Source organism: Phacochoerus africanus, chromosome 5 (genome assembly GCF_016906955.1).
Source record: "Phacochoerus africanus isolate WHEZ1 chromosome 5, ROS_Pafr_v1, whole genome shotgun sequence".
Classification (NCBI taxonomy): Eukaryota; Metazoa; Chordata; class Mammalia; order Artiodactyla; family Suidae; genus Phacochoerus; species Phacochoerus africanus.
Genome location: NC_062548.1, coordinates 19,893,525 through 19,917,055, shown reverse-complemented (window position 1 = coordinate 19,917,055; position 23,531 = coordinate 19,893,525). Strand labels below are relative to the sequence as shown.

The 23,531-nt window shown below is 46.7% G+C and overlaps 1 protein-coding gene across 1 annotated transcript in view; it reads right to left on the bottom strand.

Annotated features, from left to right (window-relative positions):
- XPO6 (exportin 6) overlaps positions 1 to 23,531 on the bottom strand; it is a 108,002-nt gene that overhangs the window by 24,596 nt on the left and 59,875 nt on the right. Inside the window, exons 9-13 of the mRNA XM_047780235.1 lie at positions 19,238 to 19,347; positions 10,483 to 10,591; positions 8,994 to 9,086; positions 7,771 to 7,840; positions 934 to 1,093 (exon numbers count right to left, since the gene is read on the bottom strand). Coding sequence (XP_047636191.1) covers positions 934 to 1,093; positions 7,771 to 7,840; positions 8,994 to 9,086; positions 10,483 to 10,591; positions 19,238 to 19,347 — 542 coding nt within the window. The remainder of the gene's footprint in view (positions 1 to 933; positions 1,094 to 7,770; positions 7,841 to 8,993; positions 9,087 to 10,482; positions 10,592 to 19,237; positions 19,348 to 23,531) is intronic.

Below are 23,531 nucleotides of genomic sequence, written 5' to 3'. Positions count from 1 at the left end.
TTTTATTATTAATATTAATCTGGCCTTTAAAGATTTAATTAAAACTCCTAGTCATCTCTGCTTTCAGCAACAAGCTGGTATGCCAGTAACCTTGGCGTGGGGCCTGAGCTCCCCCACCCGCCGCCCCAGTTACTGGGCCACCGAAAGCACCCGTTGGCTCACCTTTGGGCTAGACCCACACCTACCCGGTTTTGAGCCATCTAATCAACTCCTACTAGCTTGAAACGATCTGACCCGCCTGTCACATTTTAAGCATATGACTTTTTAAGCCTATGAGTTCGTGAGAGGGGAGCGGAGGGACTGGGTGGTATGACATGCTCCTCAGCAAAGGCAGCCATAAACCCTGTGAGGGACCCCGAGGAAGAAGCAGTAACAGCAGCTTGGTGGTGGGGAGGCGGGGAACCACCTCTCAGGCCAGGCTTGGAGGCTGCCCAGCTTCCACTCCTTAGGACACTAGGAGGACTGGAAAAGCCAGTTCTATTCTAACAGGACCAAAGTCCCACCTCTGAGATCTCAGATAGTGCCTTCTGCTTACTCCTTGGTCCTTTTACTGATGGGGCTTTCTTAATGTCTCTTTATCCAATGAGCAAAGACCTATGACTGACCTCACCTGGTTTCTTCTGAGGTTACTCCCATCTTGATACCTATACAAAGATCTTCCAGGAAATAACATCTATATTTACACTCTGCTACAGGCGAGGCCCTGTGCTCAGTGCCTGACCTCATTCAATTCTCAAAATAAGCCTGTAAGATGCTACATCTACTCTGTTTTATGGATGAGGGACCTGAAGCTCAGAGAGCGTTAAGTGACTGCTCCATCAGATATGGCGGAGGGCGCCTTGATTCACCGGGGGGAACAGAAGGTGCCTGGCAACACGCTGCCCCTCAGCCGGGCAGGCACGGCTAAGCTCCCTGCTCTAACTGCCGACCCACCTCTCCACCACCGTGAGGGCGTCGCTGAAGCGCGCGGCGAAGACATCCCCGATGAAGTACTCGGCGAGGCGGCCCACGGCCTGCAGGAGGGAGCTCAGGTCTCGCAGGGAACAGTGCAGCCGCCGGCAGTCGTTCTCCGCTGTGATGTTCAACCTGTGTCCTGGAACACAGCGCCTCAGATGGTTTGTCACAGAAAAACACGCTTTAATCACCACTACAGAGAGCAGCTCATCCAGGCAGGCTACGTTTCGCACAACCAATTTTTGAAGCACGGCGACCTGCAGGCTGCTTCCCAGTACCCAGCAGGGCAACTGGGCAGGCTCCACCTACAGCCAGACCCACATGCACCCCAAGGCCACAGGGAGAGACAGATGGAGTGGAGGGAGAGGGACAGAGAGCCTGGGGCGTGCCCACACGGACCAGTCTGATCCATGACTGCCCCCTGCACGGCTGACAGGTAGGATGCGCCCTGTTCAAAGAACAGGTGCACCGGGCACTCCTGCCCAGAAGACCTGTAAGGAGCACCGTGTGGCACAAGGGCGCAGGACCTGGATCCCTAAGACACAGATCCCCTGCCACTTGCAGGCTCTCTACCTCAGAGGGCCCTTCTAAGCCTCAGTTTCCTCATCGTTAAAATGGAAACGAATGCTACCATCTAAGTCACTACAGGAAGGGCTGAATGTGTAAAAACCCTGTAAATTACAAGAGCCTTATTCCACGGTTGTACTGATGACGAACAACAAAGAGCGAGTGCTTTTCTAAGGCCTGGAGCTTTCCTTCAACTTCATTTCTTCGAGCTGAGCAGGGAGGACGCAGGATGAAGGACAGGATCGTCCCCGATGCCGCCGCCCCCCAGCCCTCCGGAGCTCTCCCCACAAAGGTCTACCAAAGCCAGGAACCGCTGCCGAGCCGGACGAGAGCGCTCAGTCTGACCTAGCGCCCCTCCTGCGTCCAGGAGGAGGGAGGGAGGGTTGGTCATAGTGAAGACAATGGCCACAGGGCACCTCCACTCACTCCCTAAATACTTTTCAAAGCTGCTCCCTTCCCCGCCACAGGATTTCACTCCGTCGGGAGGCAGGAACCTGGTATCACCAGCCCTCTTTCCATGGCGAACCCAGATCTAAGCAGCAGCTCCCCAGAAGCGAGGTGCCACACCCTTCGGGGGCTCCCTCTGGCCCAAAGGGAAAAGCCCGACCTCCTTGGCGTCACCGCCAGATCTGTGCGACTTCACCTCCTCCTCTCCTTCCACTCTATCATTTGGACCCCTGAGGGCCCCCGGGTGCCTCCTCTGCACCTCTGCACGATTGGGGTCTCTGCCTGAGTCCCCGCGTCACCCTCTGGCCCCGCACACCTGGCGCTCTCGCACAGCCCGCAGGCTCACCCAGTACCACCTCTCCCAGGATGTCAAGGATTCCTGCCCCGCTACATCCTCCCAGGGCACCCTACACACACAAGGAGATAATGATGTACGAGCCTGTCTCCTCACTGACGCTGAACTCCTCCGCAGTGAGGGGCTACGCCCTGCATCCAGCACAGCACCTGGTACAGAATGAGCGACTACAAAGGACACGTCAATTTGATACAATGGAACAGAGAGCAAAGCAGAGCAGGAGAGGGAGCCTGGGGTTGGTGGGGGCGGCAATGGTGGCGCTGAATTTCCTCACCCTGCCCTTGGGAGCATTCGCCCAACTGTGTAAAGGTGAACAGGGGCATGCAACACTGGCGAATGGGAGGGGCGTGCAACACTGGCGAATGGGAGAAAGAAGCGCTGACACCGAAGGGGAGGGTGCCATGAAGAGCAAGGTCAATGCTTCAGCTCCCGACTTCCAAGTGATGAGGCTGGAACAGAGCCTGTGACAGCCCCAAAGGGAGGACAGGAGCCTGGAAAATGGGACACCGTGTGAAGGGCGCTGTTACAGTGGGTCACACATCAAGAAGCCGGAGAACAAAAAGGAAGGGGCAACTCCAGGAGAGAGCCGGTGACAAAGCTGGCTCTGACCTGCCCAACCACACCCCAGGCCACAGAAAGCAGAGCTTTGGGGCAGAAACGCCCAGGGGGATTCTCAGCCTGCAGGCAGCCCTGCCAAGGCCACTGAAGGGGTCTAAGGAGGGTGAGAGCACCCACACCACTGGCCGGAGGAGCTCAGAGAACACACAGAACCAAGAAGCGGTTCTCGTCGTGTGTGGTCACGTGAGAGGGAAGAGTGCCTGTCTCCTCTCGCAGGGAACCCAAGTGCCACCATCACACCCCTTCTGAACGTCAGAGGTGTTCAGGGCTACTGCTAGGCAACCGGAGCCCAGGCTACACTCAAACCTGTTGCTCCACCGGTTGGCACACCATCCAAGCCTTAAGGTCCTGTGGGAATGGAACCCGTCAGAAAAACAGACCCTGGAACTAGACGGGGTGGTAGTTCAGGCTTCAGAAAGAGAGAGGCCAGCTCATCTTTCGAAGAGCAATGGGGACAGGTTTTGAATCCACATCAGTACCCCGAGAGTCTCCCAGTACACACCCACCCTCTCCCGCTCCATCTCCCCCATCTCGATGACTACTGTTCCATGTATTTCACGGTACTTATTAGCCAGAATTGGGTCCCCTTCGGTACAACCTAAGAACTCAGTTCTTCAATATTTTAAGCATGAAGGAAACCTTTCTGGGTTTCTCTTTTAAAAACCAAACCGGAGTTCCCATCGTGGCGCAGTGGTTAACGAATCCGACTAGGAACCATGAGGTTGCGGGTTTGGTCCCTGCCCTTGCTCAGTGGGTTAAGGATCCGGCGTTGCCGTGAGCTGTGGTGTAGGTTGCAGACGCGGCTCGGATCCCGCGTTGCTGTGGCTCTGGCGTAGGCCAGCGGCTACAGCTCCGATTGGACCCCTAGCCTGGGAACCTCCATATGCCGCAGAAGCGGCCAAAAGAAATAGCCAAAAAAAAAAAAAAACCAAACCAAAACACCACCCGAAATCAGGTTCCCCTAGCAGGTGGTAATGACAGCTTAGAAGACACGGTGATGCAGCCCGCCTGTCCTCCCCTTTGCCGCCCGCATCCACACAGACATCTGATGCACGGCCTGCCCCAGCACTGCCCCTGCAGCCTCTTCCTGGAGGCCTCGAGCGAACACAGAGAGCCCGCTACCGCCGGAGGGAGTCCTCCGTCTTTGAGGGGCCTGGTCAAAAACACAGGGAAAATCTGCCTCCTTAGAGTCCCTCCTCATTACCCCTGGCCCCAGCCTTTGAGGGAGAAGAAAACACAAGCCGGAGCCTGCTGACACATGACCGTCTTGGGGGGTGGAGAGAGGGCTCACGTTCTTACACATCTCCTCTTGGCTGAAATACACCCCGGGCCTCATCCATGTCCCCTGTCACCCTCCCTCTGAGAATCCTTGCCATCCTGATCACCTGCCCTAATTTGTCTGACCAAAAGCTGTGCCTAGAATGAAAAACAGCTTGGAACTGCTATGTGTGATTTAAACTACTGGTTTGAACCATAAGAAACTGCTGATATTTGACCAAACTGCAATTCCATATAATTCAATTTAATACTGAGTGCCATCGGAACTGCATATTAATCAACGTTGCAGCTGGTTCCTTCCCACTCCGTCTCCAAGGCAGACAAACCCACAGGCAGTAAGTACCCCAAATCGGTCTCCAGGCCCTGCCCCCCACCGAGAAACCTCATACTACCACCACCGCGGAATCAGGAGAGGTACCACCTCAACTTGAGGAAGCAGGCCAGAGTTCCCGCCGTGAAAAGCTCTTCAGATCTACCCACATTTTCTTCTACTTGGTTAAGGTTTAGTTCCCTCCCGGTTCCCACCAGTAGCACAGAACATTTGCAAAGAAATGAGAATACTGCTACACATAGGTTTTAGAGACAAAATATCAGGGCCACACTAAAGCCCTAACCTCCATAAACCAAGTCACCCTGCACCTTAAGGGCACCCTCAGCCACATCCAAAGAACAGATCACCAGCAAATCTCTGCCCTGGAAAGAAACATCTTAACTTTAAATATAGTTCAGTCTTTTCTCTCTTTTTTTGGGGGGGGGGGGGGGGCTGGGAGGCAAAGGTATAAAAATGAGCATTTAGGAGTTCCCATTGTAGCTCAGCAGTAACAAACCAGACTAGTATCCATGAGGACGTGGGTTTGATCCCTGGCCTCGCTCAGTGGGTTTAGGATCCGGTGTTTCCGTGAGCTGCGGTGGAGGTCGCAGACTGGTTCGGATCCCACGTTGCTGTGGCTGTGGTGTAGGCCAGCAGCTACAGCTCTGATTAGACCCCTGGCCTGGGAACCTTCATATGCCTCGGGTGCGGCCCTAAAAAGACAAAAAAATAAAATAAAATAAAAAGGAGCATTTAAGGTATTCCACCCTGAGAGAACAAACACATCATAGATGAACCTAGGCAGAACAAAGACTCTAAGTCCAAAAATCTATACATTGCCGATGAAGCAATCTCTTAAGCAGGGAAGTTTGCAGAGCTAAACAGAAAAGTTAAGAGGGCTGCTAAGACTGGGACTACTGCCCCAAAGAGGGAAGACCCCAGCAAGGAGCGGCCAAAGCCAGACCCCCGCCCCGACAAGACGGATACCTGAGGGTCACGTAAGGACACAAAGGCCACACCAGGGGCACAACCACCAATGAGAGGATTTCTCAGGTCACCAGTGGTGAGAAAGGCAGACGGCGAGAGCAAAGGATGACTCGAGGGGGTGAGAGAGGCACAGCGACGGGTGAGCGAGGGCATGAGCTGCCTTGGCTTTTACTGAGGCGGTGGGAGCAGGAAGATGAGCAGGGGGAAAGAGCAGGACTCCCCTCGCACAGGCTCCAGAGGAGACCCAAGAACTCGGGCCAGCCTGAAGGTAAAGGCAAAGGGAAGGACTGGGCCATACCTGGGCCATACCTAACCCATCGGGGAAAAGAGAACGTGGTTTCTGGTAAGAGGCAGTGAGGCTGACGAATATAGCTTGGAGGTTACGTGAGGGGTAAGTGGCCATGGGAACCAAGGAACAAAACCTACTCAGAGTTTCCATTTTTTAATAGCCTTTGCGTTGGAAACTTGGCTTTTGCTTCGTCAGGGATAAGAGAGCGCCTTTTAAAACATGAAATAAATCTCTCTCGGGCCCGAGAGGTTTTGCCACTGGAGTATATGCACTGAGGACCAGTGCTGGGGACGAGGTTTAGAAACTATCTGGAAGAGCAAACTGTGCTGTGAAACTGCCCGTCAGTGGGCTTCAATGAGAGCAGGTATCTGAGGTCTCATTTAGGGAAAAATCAATCAGATTATACTTCTCAGATGAGAAGCTCTAAGTTATCAATTATTTCTCAGAAAAAGGACTTAAGAATCACTGCAGATTTTCATTTGAAGACAGACTCGGTGCAATGTAAAAAAGTCAGCTACTAATACTAAAAAAAGTTTCGGGGTCAATTTTGGGGGAAAGGAGTACATGCTTGATCTTTTTTTTTTTTTTTTAAGATCAAGAACAATGTCTCTAGGGTCTTGAGTATAGTCTAACTTGAATGGTGACCCTGAGGGAGACCATCCAGTATGATTCTCCTCAAGAATGGATTCTAGAAACATCTACGGCATATGTACCCAGTCAAATGACCTCCATTAATGTTGACAGCATATTTTTTGTAAAAAAAGGTGCATTTGTTTTGAAAAATGGTCTTTTGAAAGTTCTGTATACGCCGTTCTTACCCTCTCTACACAACCAGGGCCCGTGGCTGGGGCATGCCAAGTCCCACCAACCCCCTGGGGCCCACTAGCTAACACAGTCATGGAAATAAGTCATCACAGGCCACCAAGAAGGGCAGCCTCAGAAGGAGCCTCCTGGGGAGGCTCTGCCACAAATAATACGCTCAGTCAGGCAATGGGCTGTACCCTGGGCAGCTCTGTGCCAGGCTGGAACAACAGTTACACAACAGAGGAGCAGCAGGCCAGGGCCACCGCTCCTGTACGGAAAACTGTGTGTGAGGAAGAGCAGTATGAAATGACTGTGTGTGTGTGTGTGTGGCACAGGTGTGTTGGCAAGCACGTTAAGTTTCTGGTGTTTTCAGCTGGCAGAATGAATGTCAGATTTTGACTCATTCAACCGGTTATCATCCCCTATTACACCGTTATGGGCGGGTCTAGCACCAACAAGCCATGTGACCTTGGGTAAACTAACATCTCTCAACATCAAGTTCCTCTTCTGTTAAACAGGGTAACATTATTAGTTCTTACACCTCACAGGACACTTGAGGGAATTAAATAAGCTAACATAAGCAAAGGATACAGTGCTTGGCATGTTTATTATTTATTATTAACAAAATAACCAAAAAATGCTAACCCTGACCCCAAGCTGGGGAGACCAAAGCATTTCCAACTGGCTACCGTCAGAGCCTCCCTCGGGCCATTTACAAGGAGAGCTAACAAGCCCTGGGATAGGTCCCACCAGCTCGCCTGCTGCGGAGCTGCTCCTGCATCCTGACTCAAAGCCAGAGAAGAAAGAACACACTGCAGGAAAGTCAAGGCCATGTTTCTAGCGTACTAGCTGGTTTAAAGGACAGGGGGAAATATTCTGATTGTTAGGGTTTTAAAAAGTCCTACCTCTTCATTCCAAATGAGTTCCTTTTCTCTCACTGAAATACCTCTTTGGAATATACTGTCACGGCCTCCCCCACAGCTCCTTTTTAATCATAATTTTTTTTTTTTTAATTTTCCCTGTTTAGAAATGGAGAGAGATGGAGCAAGCAGGGAGGAGGCAGTGGAGAAAGCATGTTCTGACAACAAAGAAGGCAGCAGTTAAATATTACTCCAATTTTTTTCTGAATTGGTTAAATGAGAAAAATAAAAGCCAGTTTACCTGACCCTGAAGTCACTATAAACTGCTGTAACCCCAGATAAACTTCTAAATTGTCCTGAAGAACTGGGAACTGAAACAAAAACAAAAACAAAGATTAAAAAAATAATAATAATAAATGTGAATTTTAACCGCATTTCAACATTAAAAGAAGTACCTCTGGGGGCAGGGGCAGGATAAAAAACTTTCCTCTGGGGACCTTTACATGCAGCTAAGAAGAGGTGGTTCCCTTCAGTGTCTCCCAACCCTGACAATTTCTACAACTGAAACCACCCGTTAATACTTGGAGTAAGTGAGAAAATATCAGTTCGACACTTCTTCTAACCAAAGCCCTGGATGCCGAGTATGATTATTATGACGCTCATGTTCCTAAAAGAGGACATCAAGCCCTCAAATCATCTACGCCTTCTAGAGCTCTGAGACAGAGCCTACCTCCCCTTCCGAGCCCAAGGAAAACCCTGCCCTTGAAAGAAATAGCAGCTATGCCCTGTTAAAGTATATGGATCTGCTAAGTGAAAAGACAGTCAAATTATTTGGAAGTCAATTTGCCTTACTCAAGTCGCAGACAGGACCGCTATAACCAGTTGTATCTTTTCTTTCGAAAGCTGCTAACTCACCATTAAAATAAAATTAAGACTTTAATACCACAGGTCCCTGAGAAAGACAGATGCAAAATAAAATGACTCTCTCCATAAGAAGAACACACGATACAGCTGGGCTGGGCAATGCAAGTCTATCCCGATAAATTACCTTGCCTTTGGAGGAGTGATGGACTTCATGAAATTGCCTCACATAACAAGCACCACTTGTGAATGAAATCAGCCTCTGTGACAAGATTCCAGCACATAAACAAGGAGAGTGCCCGGCAATTTGCCAAGAGTGAGATTTACAGAGGTTAGCTTTGCAGCAATGTAATTTTTATAAATTAATCTAGTTGGCTTGGCCTCCTCTGAACTGATGAAAGCATGAAGGCATTGGTCAAATTCATATTATACCCAAGAGCTTAGGAAAGAAAAACAGGGCTTCCAAAAGTTGATTTTAAAATATTTTGGGAAACTGTTAACATTTTAAAATTTGAGGGTGGGTTATGGTAATTTATTTTTCTCTGTTTAAGATGTATACATTTTATATATTTAATAGTGGTGAGCCAAAAAAGCCTTACTACTCATGCTATATATATGCAGGGAAATAATTAGACGCTCTGTCCCCTCCAAACGGTGAGTTACCAGTGTTGAGAAGGCGTGTGTGGGAAGGAGCTCCATCACTTTGGCCACTACCTCCAAGCTCTGGCGTAAGTACCGCTGCCACTCTGTCTGCTGCTGCGGGGGGAACACAGAAGGATCAGCTATCCCAGGCGGGCAGAGTCTTGTCATCGTCCCTGACAATCTGTCCTCAACCTCAAGTCCACTCCCAGACATAAAAATGTGAAGAAACAGCAAACGACAGAACCAGGTTACTTGGTACTTTAAAAAGACCAAGGTTAAAAAAAAAAATTAATCCAATGAATTAATTTCTTAGGGAAGCTATTTCCTCAAAAAGCAAATGATCCACATAGCATGACCTACTTTTCTCCCCACTGTCACAGAAGTAATGGATTTTAAAAAGCCCCTTGTGAAATGCTCATTCCCAGCTACCGAAATCGGTCATTCAGCACCTTCTGAGTCAGCCCATGACTAAGTTTGTGTAAATTTAAGGGCCCACACCAGGGCCACGCGAAGTACGGTCTATAGATGGGGCAGCATCAGTACCCCCCGGGGGGCTGGTCAGAAACGCAAATACTGTGCCCCGGCCCCAGAGCTCCTGAATGAAAATCTGGTTTAACAAGCTGGCCCAGTGATTCTTATCCATGCTCAAAAGTGAGACGCACTGGCCTACAGCAGTGAAAAGGATGTGAAGCTGAAGTTTACCAAGCACCTACTATCCATCAGGCACATAGCCAGTACGTCCACGCCTGCTGCCCTCACATAACTAACTGTCAACACAGGGCAGTCAGATAGATCCCTCCCCTCCTGTGAGATGGGGAACTCAAAGCTCAGAGAAATCCAGTGACTCAAGGTTGCAGAGAGTCAAAGCCAGGCCATCGGGTTCCAAGCACAAGCTATTTCTAACTCAAAGATGGCTGCCCTCGAGGTCTTGACCACACCACAGGCAGTGATTTTGAGAGTCATACCACCAACTCGGCAATTTTAAAATGTATGGTGGTTAAGAAAAAAAAAGAACGCCGAAGTTGTGTCCTTGAGGATATTTTCCTTACCAGTGTTGGGCACATCAACATTGATAAATTCAAGACTGATTGTTAAAAGACACCAGTTTACAAAATACAGTCAATAAAGACTTCCTTTCATGCTAGCTTTACCATTTAAATCTCTCTTTTCCCACCAGCATCCAGCAAGCTTTGGTTTGCTGCCCAGAGTGTGGGTGCAAGGCAGGGAAAGAGGAGGGCTGCAGCGTTCTTACTAAACCACTTTTCACAGTACGTATGGTTTCTCTCTTACATCTGCAGTCCATATAGATAAATGCCTATAAAACTTCTCTCTGCGGGTAACGAACCCAGAGAGACCAGCAGAATGTAAGTTTCAAAGACATAACTCAAACCGTAAGACTCCTTTAGCTTAAAAAGAGTCTCCAGAGCAAAGGGCTATGGGTTCCAAGTCTTCGTTCTGGCTCCTATCACAGCCCGGCAGGGATGAAGGTCAGGCAGGGTGTGCCGCTTACATCGTCATCCAGAGTCTCGTCATCCAACTCCTCCAACTGGGCCTGGTTGTATCTGAACTGGATTCGATTCAACACCTCCGTGAGCAAGAGGACTAGGGCATCTTCGTACCTATGCGGCAGGGAAAAATTCAACATCAGGTGAAAGCAGGCTTTTAGCCCAGGGTTTCAAAAAGGCCTCCGCACTCTGAGGGGAATGGTGTCTCTGCCGGATTACCATACAGAAGAAACACATACACCAAACTTTGTTTATGGGTTGGCAAGTGTTATGTGGGAGTGGAACAGGAGCAAGGGATGTTGCTTTATTTAACTATGTTCCAGGCATCTTCCTGATGGACTGATCCGTCTATCGTCATATAATGTCCTTCTTTGTCTCTGGCAGCAATTTTTATCTTAAAGCCTATTTTGTCTGATATTTATTTTATTCTTCCTGTCTTTTTAAGGCCATACTTGAGGCATAGGGAGGTTCCCAGGCGAGGGGTCCAATCGGAGCTGTAGCCGACGGCCACAGCCACAGCCATAGCCACAGATCTGCACTGTACCTAACCACAGCTCACAGCAATGCCGGATCCTTAACCCACTTATCAAGGCCAGGGATCGAACCTATGTCCTCATGGATAATAGATTCATTTCCGCTGAGCCACGACAGGAACTCCCTTGTCTGATATTTAGTATAGCTAACCTTGGCTCTCTTTTGGTTATTGTTTGTATGGAATATCTTTCTCTATCCTTTTACCTTAAACCTATCTGCTTCTTTAAAATTCAAGTCTCTTGGAGTTCCCACCATGGCTCAACAGTTAGTGAATTTGACTAGCACCCATGAGGACGCAGGTTCCAACCCTGGCCTCACTCAGTGGGTTTAGGATCCAGCGTTGCTGTGAGCTGTGGTGTAGGTCACAGAGGCAGCTTGGATCTGGTGTTGCTGTGGCTGTGGTGTAGGCCGGCAGCTTTAGCTCCGATTCAATCCCTAGCCTGGGAATCTCCACATGCCACAGATGTGGCCCTAAAAAAGCAAAAAATATTTTTAAAATTAAAAAAATTAAATTCGAGTCTCTCTTAAACAACATATAGTTAGATCATGGGTTTTTTTTAAATCCATTTTACTAATCTCTGTTTTTTTTTTTTTTTTTAATTTTTAAAAACTTTTTTTATGGTTGCACCTGTGCCATATGGGGCCAGGGACTGAATTCAAGCTGGGGTTGCGACCTACGCCCACAGCTGTGGCAATGCCAGATCCTTAACCCACTGCACCAGGCTGGAAATCGAACCCACAATTCCCCAGTGACCCGAGCCACTGCAATTGGATTTTTTTTTTTTTTTGCTTTTTAGGGCCGCACCTTCAGCATATGGATGTTCCCAGGCTAGGGGTCAAATTGGAGCTACAGCTGCCGGCCCACACCACAGCCACATCAGATCTGAGCCACGTCTTCGACCTACATCACAGCTCACGACAACGCCAGATCCTTAACCCACTGAGCAAGGCCAAGGATCGAACCTGCAACCCCATGGTTCCTAGTCGGATTCGTTTCTGATGCGCCACGATGGGAACTCCTGCAATCGGATTCTGAACACACTATGCCACAGTGGGAACTCCCCCAATCTCCTTTTAATGGGAGAAGTTAATCCTTTACAATTAATGTAATTACTGATAAGAAAGGGCTCCTGCCATTTCACTGTCTTCTATGTCATATCTTTTAATCCTCAATTCTCAGTATAGCCACTTTTGTGTTAAATAGATATTTTCTAGTGTACTATTTTCATTCTCTTGCCTTTCCTTTATTTATTTATTTATTTATTTATTTATTTATTTATTTTATGGCTGCATCTGCGGCATGTGGAAGCTCCCAGGCCAGGGATCGAACTCGCACCACAGCAGTGACCCAAGCTGCAGTGGCAACACAGGATCCTCACTGCTACACGGCAAGAGAACTCCTACCATGTATCTTCAAAGTTTTTTTCTCAGTGGTTTTCCCTGAGGATTACAAGTACTGTATATAAACGTCAATTAATTCAATGATTCAATCCTTTTAACAACTGTGAGAGGTAGGTAGTATTACTGGCACTTTTCTGATGAGGAAACCATAGCTACCAGAAGTTAAATAAACTGCCCAAGGTTACGAAGCTGGCTCATTTGAACCCAGGGCTCCCTAACTCAACATCTCATGTTCTTCTCTCTACATGTAAACCACCAGCAGGCTTTGAGCCTGCTCAGCCCACTCCCTCAAACCTAAATTTTAGTCAACTTTTAAGAACACTTAAAATCTCAAAGAGGAGGTGGAAAAACCCTAGGGAAACCCTGACTCTTTGATCTATGTCTAAGAATAATTTCTCAGAGAAAACATTTGGAGCCCCAGGCTTGGATATTTCCTAAGTGAGATAAGAACGTAACTCAGAAGACACCAAAGTTATGTGCAACAACCGCTACCTCAAGGGCCAACAAACCACTGATTTTCAAGAACAAATCATGCAGCCTAAATGCTTGCCTGTCCTGATATGTTTCTAAGAGAAGTTGAGGGCTGCTTCCACTCACAAAGCAAACCAGGCACACTGGTTATTCAGCGCTCAGCGCCAGTCCACTGTCCCCACGCTGTGATGCTGGGACTGAGACTACGCAAAGCCCATTTCTCCTCTGCCTGCTGGGCTCTGTCAGTGAGGGCACTGGAGAAACACCAGGAGGCAGAAGGGGGGAGTGGGCAAAGGGACTCCACTCTTCCTGTGGGCTTGTGTCCTGGCTGTGTCACCCAACAACGATCACCTGGCAGTAATAACTGGTTCCAGTTTCCAGCTTGCACACTGCCCGAACCAGTCCCATCAGGCACTCAAAGAGGTGCCAGCAGCAGCCAGGTTATATCCTCTCCTCCTCAAAAGCCCCTCTCCTGGGCTCCTGTGGCAGCTAGGTGGTGCCCTCTCCTCAGAGATCTGAGCTCTAGCTGCATGGGGGCCGTCCCTCTGACAGTTTAGATTTTAATGACCTCAACACCTCTTTCCTTTGCACCCTGGGGGGTGGGGTGGGGGGGGTGGAAGTGCTTCCTGTATCGTCTGTGCTGTCTCAGTGTTGGTTTTGCTTTCCACTCCTCTAAAACTCGCTTAATCAATTCCTTACATTGAATTCTTTTTTTTTTCTTTTTGCCTTTTTCTAGGGCCGCTCCCGCGGCACATGGAGGTTCCCAGGCTAGGGGTCTGATCGGAGCTGTAGCCGCCAGCCTACGCCACAGCAACACCAGATCCAAGTTGCGTCTGTGACCTACACCACAGCTCACGGCAACGCCGGATCCTTAACCCACTGAGCAAGGCCAGGGATCGAATCTGCAACCTCATGGTTCCTAGTCGGGTTCGTTAACCACTGCACCACTACGGGAACTCCCCTACATTGAATTCTTAAAATAATTCAGTGAGGTTTCTGTTTTCCTGATGGGACTCTAATAAAACCACCTAATCTTATAGAGGCGAGTACCGGGACGAAAAGATATTCAAAGCTAAAAGGTATCCGGGGCCAAGATCCAACAGAGTCCATCCAGTCTAAGAGCTCAACGTCTGTCATGAGACTCTCTAGAGACAGTCTAAAGACTACTTACAAATCCTCCTGACCTGTCACATTTCAAGGCCTGGTGGGCACAAGAGCTGACTTCATTCAAGACAGAAGCATTGGCCACCCTCAGTGTTTGCAAATGACTGAACAATGGAAACAAAGGATCTATAGATTCGGCATCCACTCTTGACCATAGGTGACTGTGGAGATGGAAGCCCTGCCTAAGGCTGATAGAACAAACAGGTAAATGGATCCAAAACATTAGCTGACATACAAAGAATGAGGAGACACTGAACACACGTCAAGAGAAAGATAATCAACAGGTTGTCGCAGATGACACACACGTGGGAATTACCGAAGATTTTTAAAGCAGCTGTATGACTAATACTTATAACTAATACTTATATCCAGCCTCCAGGAGGTTCTTCAGGTGGAAGGTGTTTTGGACTGAACTGTCCACTCAAAACCGTTGAAGCCCGAACTCTCAGTGTGACTGTATCTGGAGAGAAGGCCTATAAAAGGCAATAAAAGTTGGGTGATGTCATAAAGGTGGGGCCTTAATCCCCTCATATGAAGAGGTGGAGTGCGCTGCTCTCTCCCCGCCTCCTCCCTGTGCACGGACAGAAGAGAGGCCGCGGGAGGGCCCAGAGGAGGCAGTGTCCACAAGCCAGGAAGAGAGCCCTCACCAGAAACTGAATCTGCTGGCACCCTGATCCATGCCTTTCAGTCTCCAGAAGTATGAGAAAATTAATTTCTGTAGTGTAAGCCACCCGAGCCAGTGGTATTTTGTTACGGCAGCCCGAGCTGATTAATAATACAAAAGGTAGATGGTATTGAGAAAGAAACCTGAAACTTCGAGAATTAAGGGAAAGCAAGAGAATTGGCAAATGTCTGGGCAAAGACAATAGACTGTTTCTCTAAAGATAAATTAGGGCTCAGGTTCAATCACTGGGTGCTCTCAGTGGGTTAAGGATCCAGCACTGCCGTAAGCTGTGGTGTAGGTTGCAGATGAGGCTCGGATCTGGCGTTGCTATGGCTGTGGTGTAGGCCGGCAGCTGTAGCTCCAATTAGACCCCTAGCCTGGGAACCTCCATATGCCATGGGTGCAGCCCTAAAAAAAAAAAAAAAAAAAATTGAAAAGAATTAAAATTACAAAAATATGTTTGCAGATCACAATAAATCTGAAAACAATAACAAGACATATGGGAAAATCCTCAAATATTTGGGAATTAGTTAATAAAGAAGAAATCTCAAGAGAAATTACAAAATATTTTAGATGAAAAGGGAACTGTGACACATTGAAATTTGATAGATAAGGCTAAAGCAGTGCTCAGAGGGAAATTTACAGATTAAATACTTAAAATTACAATGGAAATAAACCCATACACCTGTGTGGCTCAAGTCACAAATGAGATTCCAAAAGCACTCCCAACTTCTTCTGGGAGTTAAAATTATACGTGTGAAGGGGACACATAGCAGGTGCTGAGTAAATCTAGGATGAATGAAAGAACAAATGAACAAAAAAATGAATACACAAGCAGGCAATAAACAGATAAAATTCCAAGTCAGAGAACTGTAAGGCGCTGAAGCACAATCCTGGATGACTTTCTCAGCTCAATGAAATCTCTGGGAGGCCATTCACTTGGTCTCTCGGGCAGTCAAGAGCATGAATTTCTCTTGGCAGGAGCTAGAAATCTGCCAGAGCCTTCGTATAAACCTAGTTACTACCTTTTATTAGTTGTATCAAAATGCCATGCGTCACAATGGCACTTCCTCTTTATTAAGCGGAAAGACCCAAGCAGAATGAGAGGGCAGCAATTTTTCTCACGCTTAGTCACATTTGTTTACAATCCAATCTCATGTCAACCTGGCAGGTCTGTGGCCAGCCTTTGCCAGTTCTCTCAGGCAAGAGGGTTCACAGGACATGACTCGATAACTTTAGGTTGCTTAACTCACCTCGAGTTTCCTCACCTTCCCGTAAAAATAAGTTTCTGCACAGGTGTCTCCCTTCACACTGACAGGCACAGAGAGAAGGGTGTGCAAGAGAAAGGGGAAGAGAACTAATGCTTACTTACTGAACAGCTACTGTCAGCCAAGGTACTTGAAACATACTGGCTCAGTTAATTTTCTCAACAACTTGTAAAGGAGGCACAACCATTCCCCAAGCCAAAGAGGAAAAGAAGACTGAAATTCAGTTCTTCCCACACCACTGCTTCAAAAATGGCAAACCTGGACAAGGAACCCTATTAGCAATTTTGCCCCACTCAGTATGTTACAGAACATTTATTCCCTTAACCCTGGGACTGGAGTTCTCTAAGTGCCCAGCAGCTCTGATCAAGAAACTCTTGAACGTCCTTACTGAGCAAGGAACATGCAGAGCTCCAATTTCCAAGCTCCTAGGACCAAAAAGAAATCCACGAACATTTGGGCTTCTCAACTCATAGCCTACAATCCCTACCACTTTGTTGTGATGAATGATGCAAAACCCTTAAACCACAAGGGACAGGAACTGAATGCTGCCTCTGTGACTTAACCACACCTACGTTTCCCATTTAAGACACCAAGAAAACATTCTTGACGACTTCCTGCAAGATCAGTTGCTTCTGAAATTCTGGCTCAAGCCATAAAAGCCCCTTCCAATTTCTTTCAGATATATTTTATCAGCTGAAAAACAGTTGATTGCACTTACAGGCTCTTTGTTGAAATGAATGAATGTGGTAATTATCAGAAGCCAGTCCTCTTTATCAGCTGCATCTACGAAACAGTGCATCTCTAGTATGCTGGGATCGCTAATTTAACCTAGAAAAGTGGTTGCCAAACTTTCAAAACTGTCATGTAAAAATCTTTGGGTACACACTTGTATAAATACACAGCATAAGAGGTGAAAGGAAAACATCAAAGTTCAAAGATTTTCTGTGCACACAGCAGCGGACTACCTTACACACCTTACACACCCTTCTTCGTAGTCTCTACCTTAGACCACTGGCGGGGGGGGGGGCGGTGTCTGACTGAGAAGCAGTTCCCCAGATGATGGTTACCATTTAACGGCACAAACCACACACCAGCTTTGAAGGTTCAGGGTTTGCGTGTGTGTGTTTTGTTTTGTTTTAAGGCATAAAAGTATTATACGTGTATTTTTTTTTTAAGTCATGAAAAATTAGAAAGCCTCGTTTAGGATAAAAATCAAATGATCAAAAAGAAAAACCCCGAGTGTTTAAGGCGGTTAGCCAGACCCACTGACAACTATGCTAACAGATGACAGATACCTGGGCAGGCAGGTCAAGATCAAAGACTGAAGGCCTTTGCTGTCCAGAGACCCTGTCACTTAGTAACATGGTCACCGTCTCAGTCAAATGGCAGCAACATCTTCTATTACTTATTATTACTGTTGCGACCATTTATTGAGGACGTAATACATGACAGACACTGTAGCGAGTATTTTATATACACAATTTCCTTGAATCCTAGCCATTCTGCTCATTTTGCAAGAGGAAATGTGATCAGCATACAATCTGACCAAAAGTAACAGTGCTACCATGAAGCAGCAGATATTTAAACTCTGCACCACTGCCCCTTCTATTGGTGCAATAATCTGCACAAGTGTGTACTTCCTCAATCAAACTATAGTCTCCACACCTAAAGCACATGTATACTGTGCTTTAAAAAGCATTTTCATATCATTTCCTCAGTTTATTCTTCCAACAAGCCTGAGAAATGTGGGGAAAAAATCCACCACTTAAATACAGCAAACTTAGGCACAGTCCCAGAACCAAAGAATGCGACTGCTCGGCATATAAGAAAGAGAACTTGGCGGAAGTGCCTTTTCTTTGAAGAATCTCATTCAAAAGCACAATTACTCAGAGCTGGCAAATTCACCAAAATCAGGATCTATTATTGTGTAAGAAGGTTTCTGCTACACAAATAAACTACCCATAACCACATATGATCTGACACCGTAACAACTTGGAAGCTATTGTGCAATCACGAAAATAGTTTTGGGAACAAAAGTACATATGCTTAAACTTGGAATACAAATACTCCATTTAGAATTTTTAAAACTCATAGGACCTCAGCAATGGGAAGGGTTCCAGAGGTTCAGTCCAACTCTTCCCAGACAGGGGTGGTGGGGGTCTCCTCGCCACCTCCATTTAGTAGGTTTCTGGCGGAGGCGTGTTCACTATCACCACCATCAACCACTGATGCTATGTACTGAGCATCTGCAACATGCCGAACATTCTAGGTAGATTAGATGTCTACACGTAGCTTTAGATAATTAGATGCGTAATGACCGCAGTGTACAGGAAGCATCTTTCTGTGCAAAACGAGAAAAACGAGCTTGAGAAACATGTGGGGGAGAAGAACATTTCCCCATTTTTGTTTTTTAAAATAGCGTAAGAACAAAACTAATTATCTCTGGATTGTGGGATGATGGATCATTTGTCTTCTTTATATTTTTCCACCTTTGCTGGTTTTAAAATGCTTTATTTTCCTCACAAGTTATTTACTATTTTATTTAGGAAATTTTCAAGCACATACAAAGGAGTAAGACAATAATGAACTCCAAGTTCCTATCAACTAAGTTCAAGATCGATGATCAACATATGGGCAACCCACTTTCCCCAGGGAATTATTTTAAAGCAAATCTCAGGCGTCGTATCATTTCATCCAATAAATACTTGTATCTCTAAAATAAGGGCCATGGGGGTGGGGGGAGACACAAAAACATCATTGTATCTAAAAAATTAACACACATATTACTTCTTTAATCAGAAAAAAAATTATTTTTACTTTTATTTATTTATTTTTGTCTTTTTGCCTCTTCTAGGGCTGCTTCCTCAGCATATGGAGGTTCCCAGGCTAGGGGTCTGATCGGAGCTGCAGCCCTGGCCTACGCCACCACCATAGCAACACGGGATCCAAGCCGTATCTGTGACCTACACCACAGCTCACGGCAACGCCAGATCCTTAACCCACTGAGCAAGGCCAGGGATCGAACCTGCAACCTCATGGTTCCTAGTCAGATTCACTAACCACTGAGCCACAACAGGAACTCCAAAAAAAAATTTTTTTAAATGAGATATTTAAGGGGAAAAAAGATGAAATGCTCAATGGCATTACTACCTATACAGCTTATGTGATTCAGTTTCACTAGAGGTCTGACTGTGTGGTTGCCTCTGACAAAAATGACAAAAATGTCTATTTCTAGTTATTAATGTTTCTGCGGTTTACCTGTTGAGAACTGCTTCCTTGTCTCCCAGACGACTTTTAATTTTACTTGTCAGATAGTCCAAAAAGAGCGTCCAGATATCCAAACAAGAGAAGTAACCTTCATGAGTAGGCTATGGTGCAAAAGAAATCCAGACAATGAAATTACTTAATGCAACTACTCCTCAGAAACACACCCACCAGCTTTTACTTCCACCAGAATGTTACAACCATAAGCCTAGGTTCCCTTGGGTTCTGGGTAACCACAATTGGTGTCTTTTATTTGGTCTTCACAACTGGGCCCTACGGAACCTAACAAGACAGGGGTGTCCATGGAACACATCATTAAGGAGATACTATGCTGGACAAACCAATTTACAAAATAAACCGAGCAAACTTCTAAAAATCTGAGTCGGTGATGCAGAGAGCTCTTATAGATCATCCCAATTCAAATCTGTTTCAGAGAAAAAGAAATTGAGATCCAGAGACATGTTCAAGGTCAGGGGTAGGAGCATGTCCCTTTACCCAAAGGCTCTTTCCACTACATGCTATTACAAAACCAAGTTTCAGTGGCTCCAAAGTGACAGGCTTACACATTTAAACATTAGGAAGGAAAGTAACACTTGCAGCCTTCCCGCGCAACAGACAGAAAATAAGCCTGTTAAATCTGACCCATAGGCTTGGGCCCGTCTGCAAAGCAGAGGTGTCAAAAAGTCTAACAGCAACCTCTAGGCAGGTGTTGCTAAGGACAAAGTGAGGAAAGAAGAGCAAGTCTCTCCAGGGTCCTAGCGCCTGGACCCCTGAACTGATCAACTTTCTCAAGAGAGACTGAGAGTCTGTTTCATGCAAAACCCAGGCCCCATACTCTCCAGCATCTACGCCTTCTCATACACATTCAGTTTCAACTGTGCCCTGCCGCCATCCTTATACAGCCACTCAGATTCTTGCTACCTACAAGAAGTCTTTGGTTTTACTTGCGATTACTTCACTGAACCACACCTTTGGTGGCAGGATTAGGTTTAGAAAGAAATAATACCATCATCTTCTTGGATCCGTTTCCTTCCATTTCTGACCCAAGGAAATCCAGAAGTTTACAAGGGCACCTGTGGAATCTGTCCAGAGACAGCGCTGGTGAACAGTGAAGGTTTGAGGCAGGGAAACTATAAACGTAAACGTGGCAAACTTCAACCTCACAATCCCCAGGGGAGCCCTGGTCCTCAATCAGGACCACTAGCAGGGCCATCCTCAGAACACAAAATGAACCCAAAGAATAAGCAGGAAAAAAACGATTCCTAAGGCCCATGGAAATAACATGGGTAAGCTTGTGGACAGGCCCTCAACGTGCAGCCAAGAGATGTAGTCTTGGCCTGTGCTTCCTGTAAGAAGGTCACCCAGTTGCCCTTCCTTGGTTTTAAGTAAATACCTACCAGTCCACTCACCAAAACATATAACCCATCAGATGCATGTGGAAGTGTTTTGAGAAAAACCACCACATAAATCCAAATTTTAAGGCCACATCAAAGTACTCTGCAATTATACACATCTTTCTCATGCCTTTGAATTGAGAATTTACCATGTGGCTCAAGGGTGGTTTAAAAAAAAAAAAAAATATGCAGGGCAGATATACACCCGCTGCAGGATCTGAAACACCACCATTCACATCCTATGCACAGGCCCCACTCTGAAGTCTTATGTGCTGCCCACAGTCTGGCCTTTGACCCTGCTGTGGGGACAGACCATTAAGGTCACCAAGACTAACTGCACTTTTGGAGTCATACAACTTCACAGAGTCCTCACAGACCCTTTATTTATTTTTTTTAAAGGCCAAGCCCATGGCATATGGAAGTTCCCCAGTCAGGGACTGAATCTGAGCAGCAGCTATCACCTACACCGGATCCTTTAACCCACTGCACCACAGTGGGAACTCTACAGACCCGTATTTTAAATGTACCTGTACTCAGATTTACTTTTCAGATTCGGCTGGTTACTCATTGAAGATCCCAGCAAGTCCGTTCAAGAAACAAATGATACCACTCTTATCTCCAAGTGGTTTGTTTGCATTTGCACTGGTCTATTTGATCTTCAAGGTAATCCTGGAAAGTGGACATTTTTCCTCTTCCCACTTTACAGATGAAGAAACCAAGGTTCAAAAGTAAAGTCACTGGCCCAAGATGACAAGATAAGGAACAAAAACAGAACCAGAATGTGGATCTTAAAGACTCCCTGGCTAATACGTATAACTGGATGACTCTGCCGTACAACAGAAATTGATGGAACATTGTAAATCAACTATAATAAAAAAATTTGTTCTAATAAAAACAAAAATAAAGTCACTGTTTAAGAAGAAGGAAAAGGAGTTCCCATCGTGGCGCAGTGGCTAACGAATCCGACTAGGAACTATGAGGTTGAGGGATCGGTCCCTGCCCTTGCTCAGTGGGTTATAACGATCCAGCATTGCCGTGAGCTGTGGTGTAGGTCACAGACGAGGCTCGGATCCCGCGTTGCTGTGGCTCCAGCGTAGGCCGGTGGCTGCTGCTCCCATTAGACCCCTAGCCTGGGAACCTCCACATGCCGTGGGAACAGCCCAAAGAAATAGCAAAAAGACAAAAAAAAAAAAAAAAAGAAGGAGGAAAAAAGACTCCCATAGGCCACACTAGTTCAGGCATGTTTTAGGAAGAAGGAGCAAAATGGTAACTGTGAGACCAAAAAGGAACTGGTGATGATAGAGCAAGAGAAGGAGCAGGAAGACAGAAATCATATGCTTATACAGACACCTCAGAGGCAAGCAAGGAAAGTAACAGTGGAGACACACGCCTGGGGAGGACGAGTGGCAAGAGGGACTGACTGTGCAGGACACGTGGGTGAAAGAAAAAATGCAGGCCAAGAATCAGAAGACAGGAAATGGTTAAAGGATGATACTACCACCATCTGTGTCTTATGACCATTGGTTTTTTTTGCTTTTTTCTAGGGCCGCACCCTCGGCACAGGGAGGTTCCCAGGCTAGGGGTTGAATCAGAGCTGTAGCTGCCGGCCTACACCACAGCCACAGCAACGCAGGCTTCAAGCCGAGTCTGTGACCTACATCACAGCTCGCGGTAACGCCAGATCCTTAACCCGCTGAGCAAGGCCAGGGATCGAACCTGCAACCTCATGGTTCCTAGTCGGACAACAGGAACTCCATGAGTATTCTTTAAAAATATGTTGACCAGTCCTAAAATGTCCATGAATCGTAGGAACAAAAGGCAAAGTACATTCACAATGACCTTCTAAACAAGAACAAAGACCCATTTTCCCACTTTACAGATAATTAAACTAGGATAAAGGAAGAATACACTATATTTGTTTTGGTTTTTGCTTTTTATAGCCACACCCATGGCATATGGAAGTTCCCAGGCTAGGGGTCAAATCAGAGCTGCAGTTGCCGGCCTACATCAATGCCAGATCCTTAACCCATGAGCGGAGCCAGGGATTGAACCTGAATCCTCATGGATACTAGTCAGGTTCATTACGGCTGAGCCACAACAGGAACTCCTAAGGCTACACTGTTAATGAAGAGATGAGTGTTTAAAGCTCCCGCTTGAGAGCAATTTTATTTTTTATTCTTAACTTATCCCAGGGAGTTCCTGTCATGGGTCAGCGGAAACGAACCTGGCTGGTATCCATGAGGATGTAGGTTCAGAATCCAGCGTGGCTATGACTGTGGTGTAGGCTGGCGGCTACAGCTCCGATTCAACCCCTAGCCTAGGAACCTCCATATGCCATGGGTGTGGCCATAATAAAAAAAGACCCCCTCCCCCCCAAAAAAATTTTTTTTTCTTATCCCAAAGAACTCTCCTACCAGCTCCTGAGCCTAGAGTGCACCCTGCCATCTTTTTCCTGCCCCACCTCTCCAGCAAAGGGTGGCCTCCTCTCTGGTAAACCTGGAGCACCTTCCAGGTTCCTGCCACTCTGGCCCCTCTAGCCCCTCCAGCTAGAATCAGCTTCTGCTTGCACCTCAAGGCCACTGACACCCACAGTTAGGAGTCTATACCCAGAAAAGCAGTCTTCACACAGGAGGCCAGCTGACAATGACCTGCTGGTGAGGGAAGAAGAGAGAAGCTTGCTGTTTGCTTCATGATCAATCTATTTCTTTTCCCGGTATATGCATATAACACATTATATATATAAAACCACTGCTTTCAGTTCAATAGAAAACTAACCCATAGAATTCTAGTGGAAGAATCATAGAAGAGAACACAGAAAGACCCTAACGACATCCACTGCAGTCCATCTCCTTAGGAAATTTAAAAGACTTGTCCAAGGACAGAGATCTAATAGA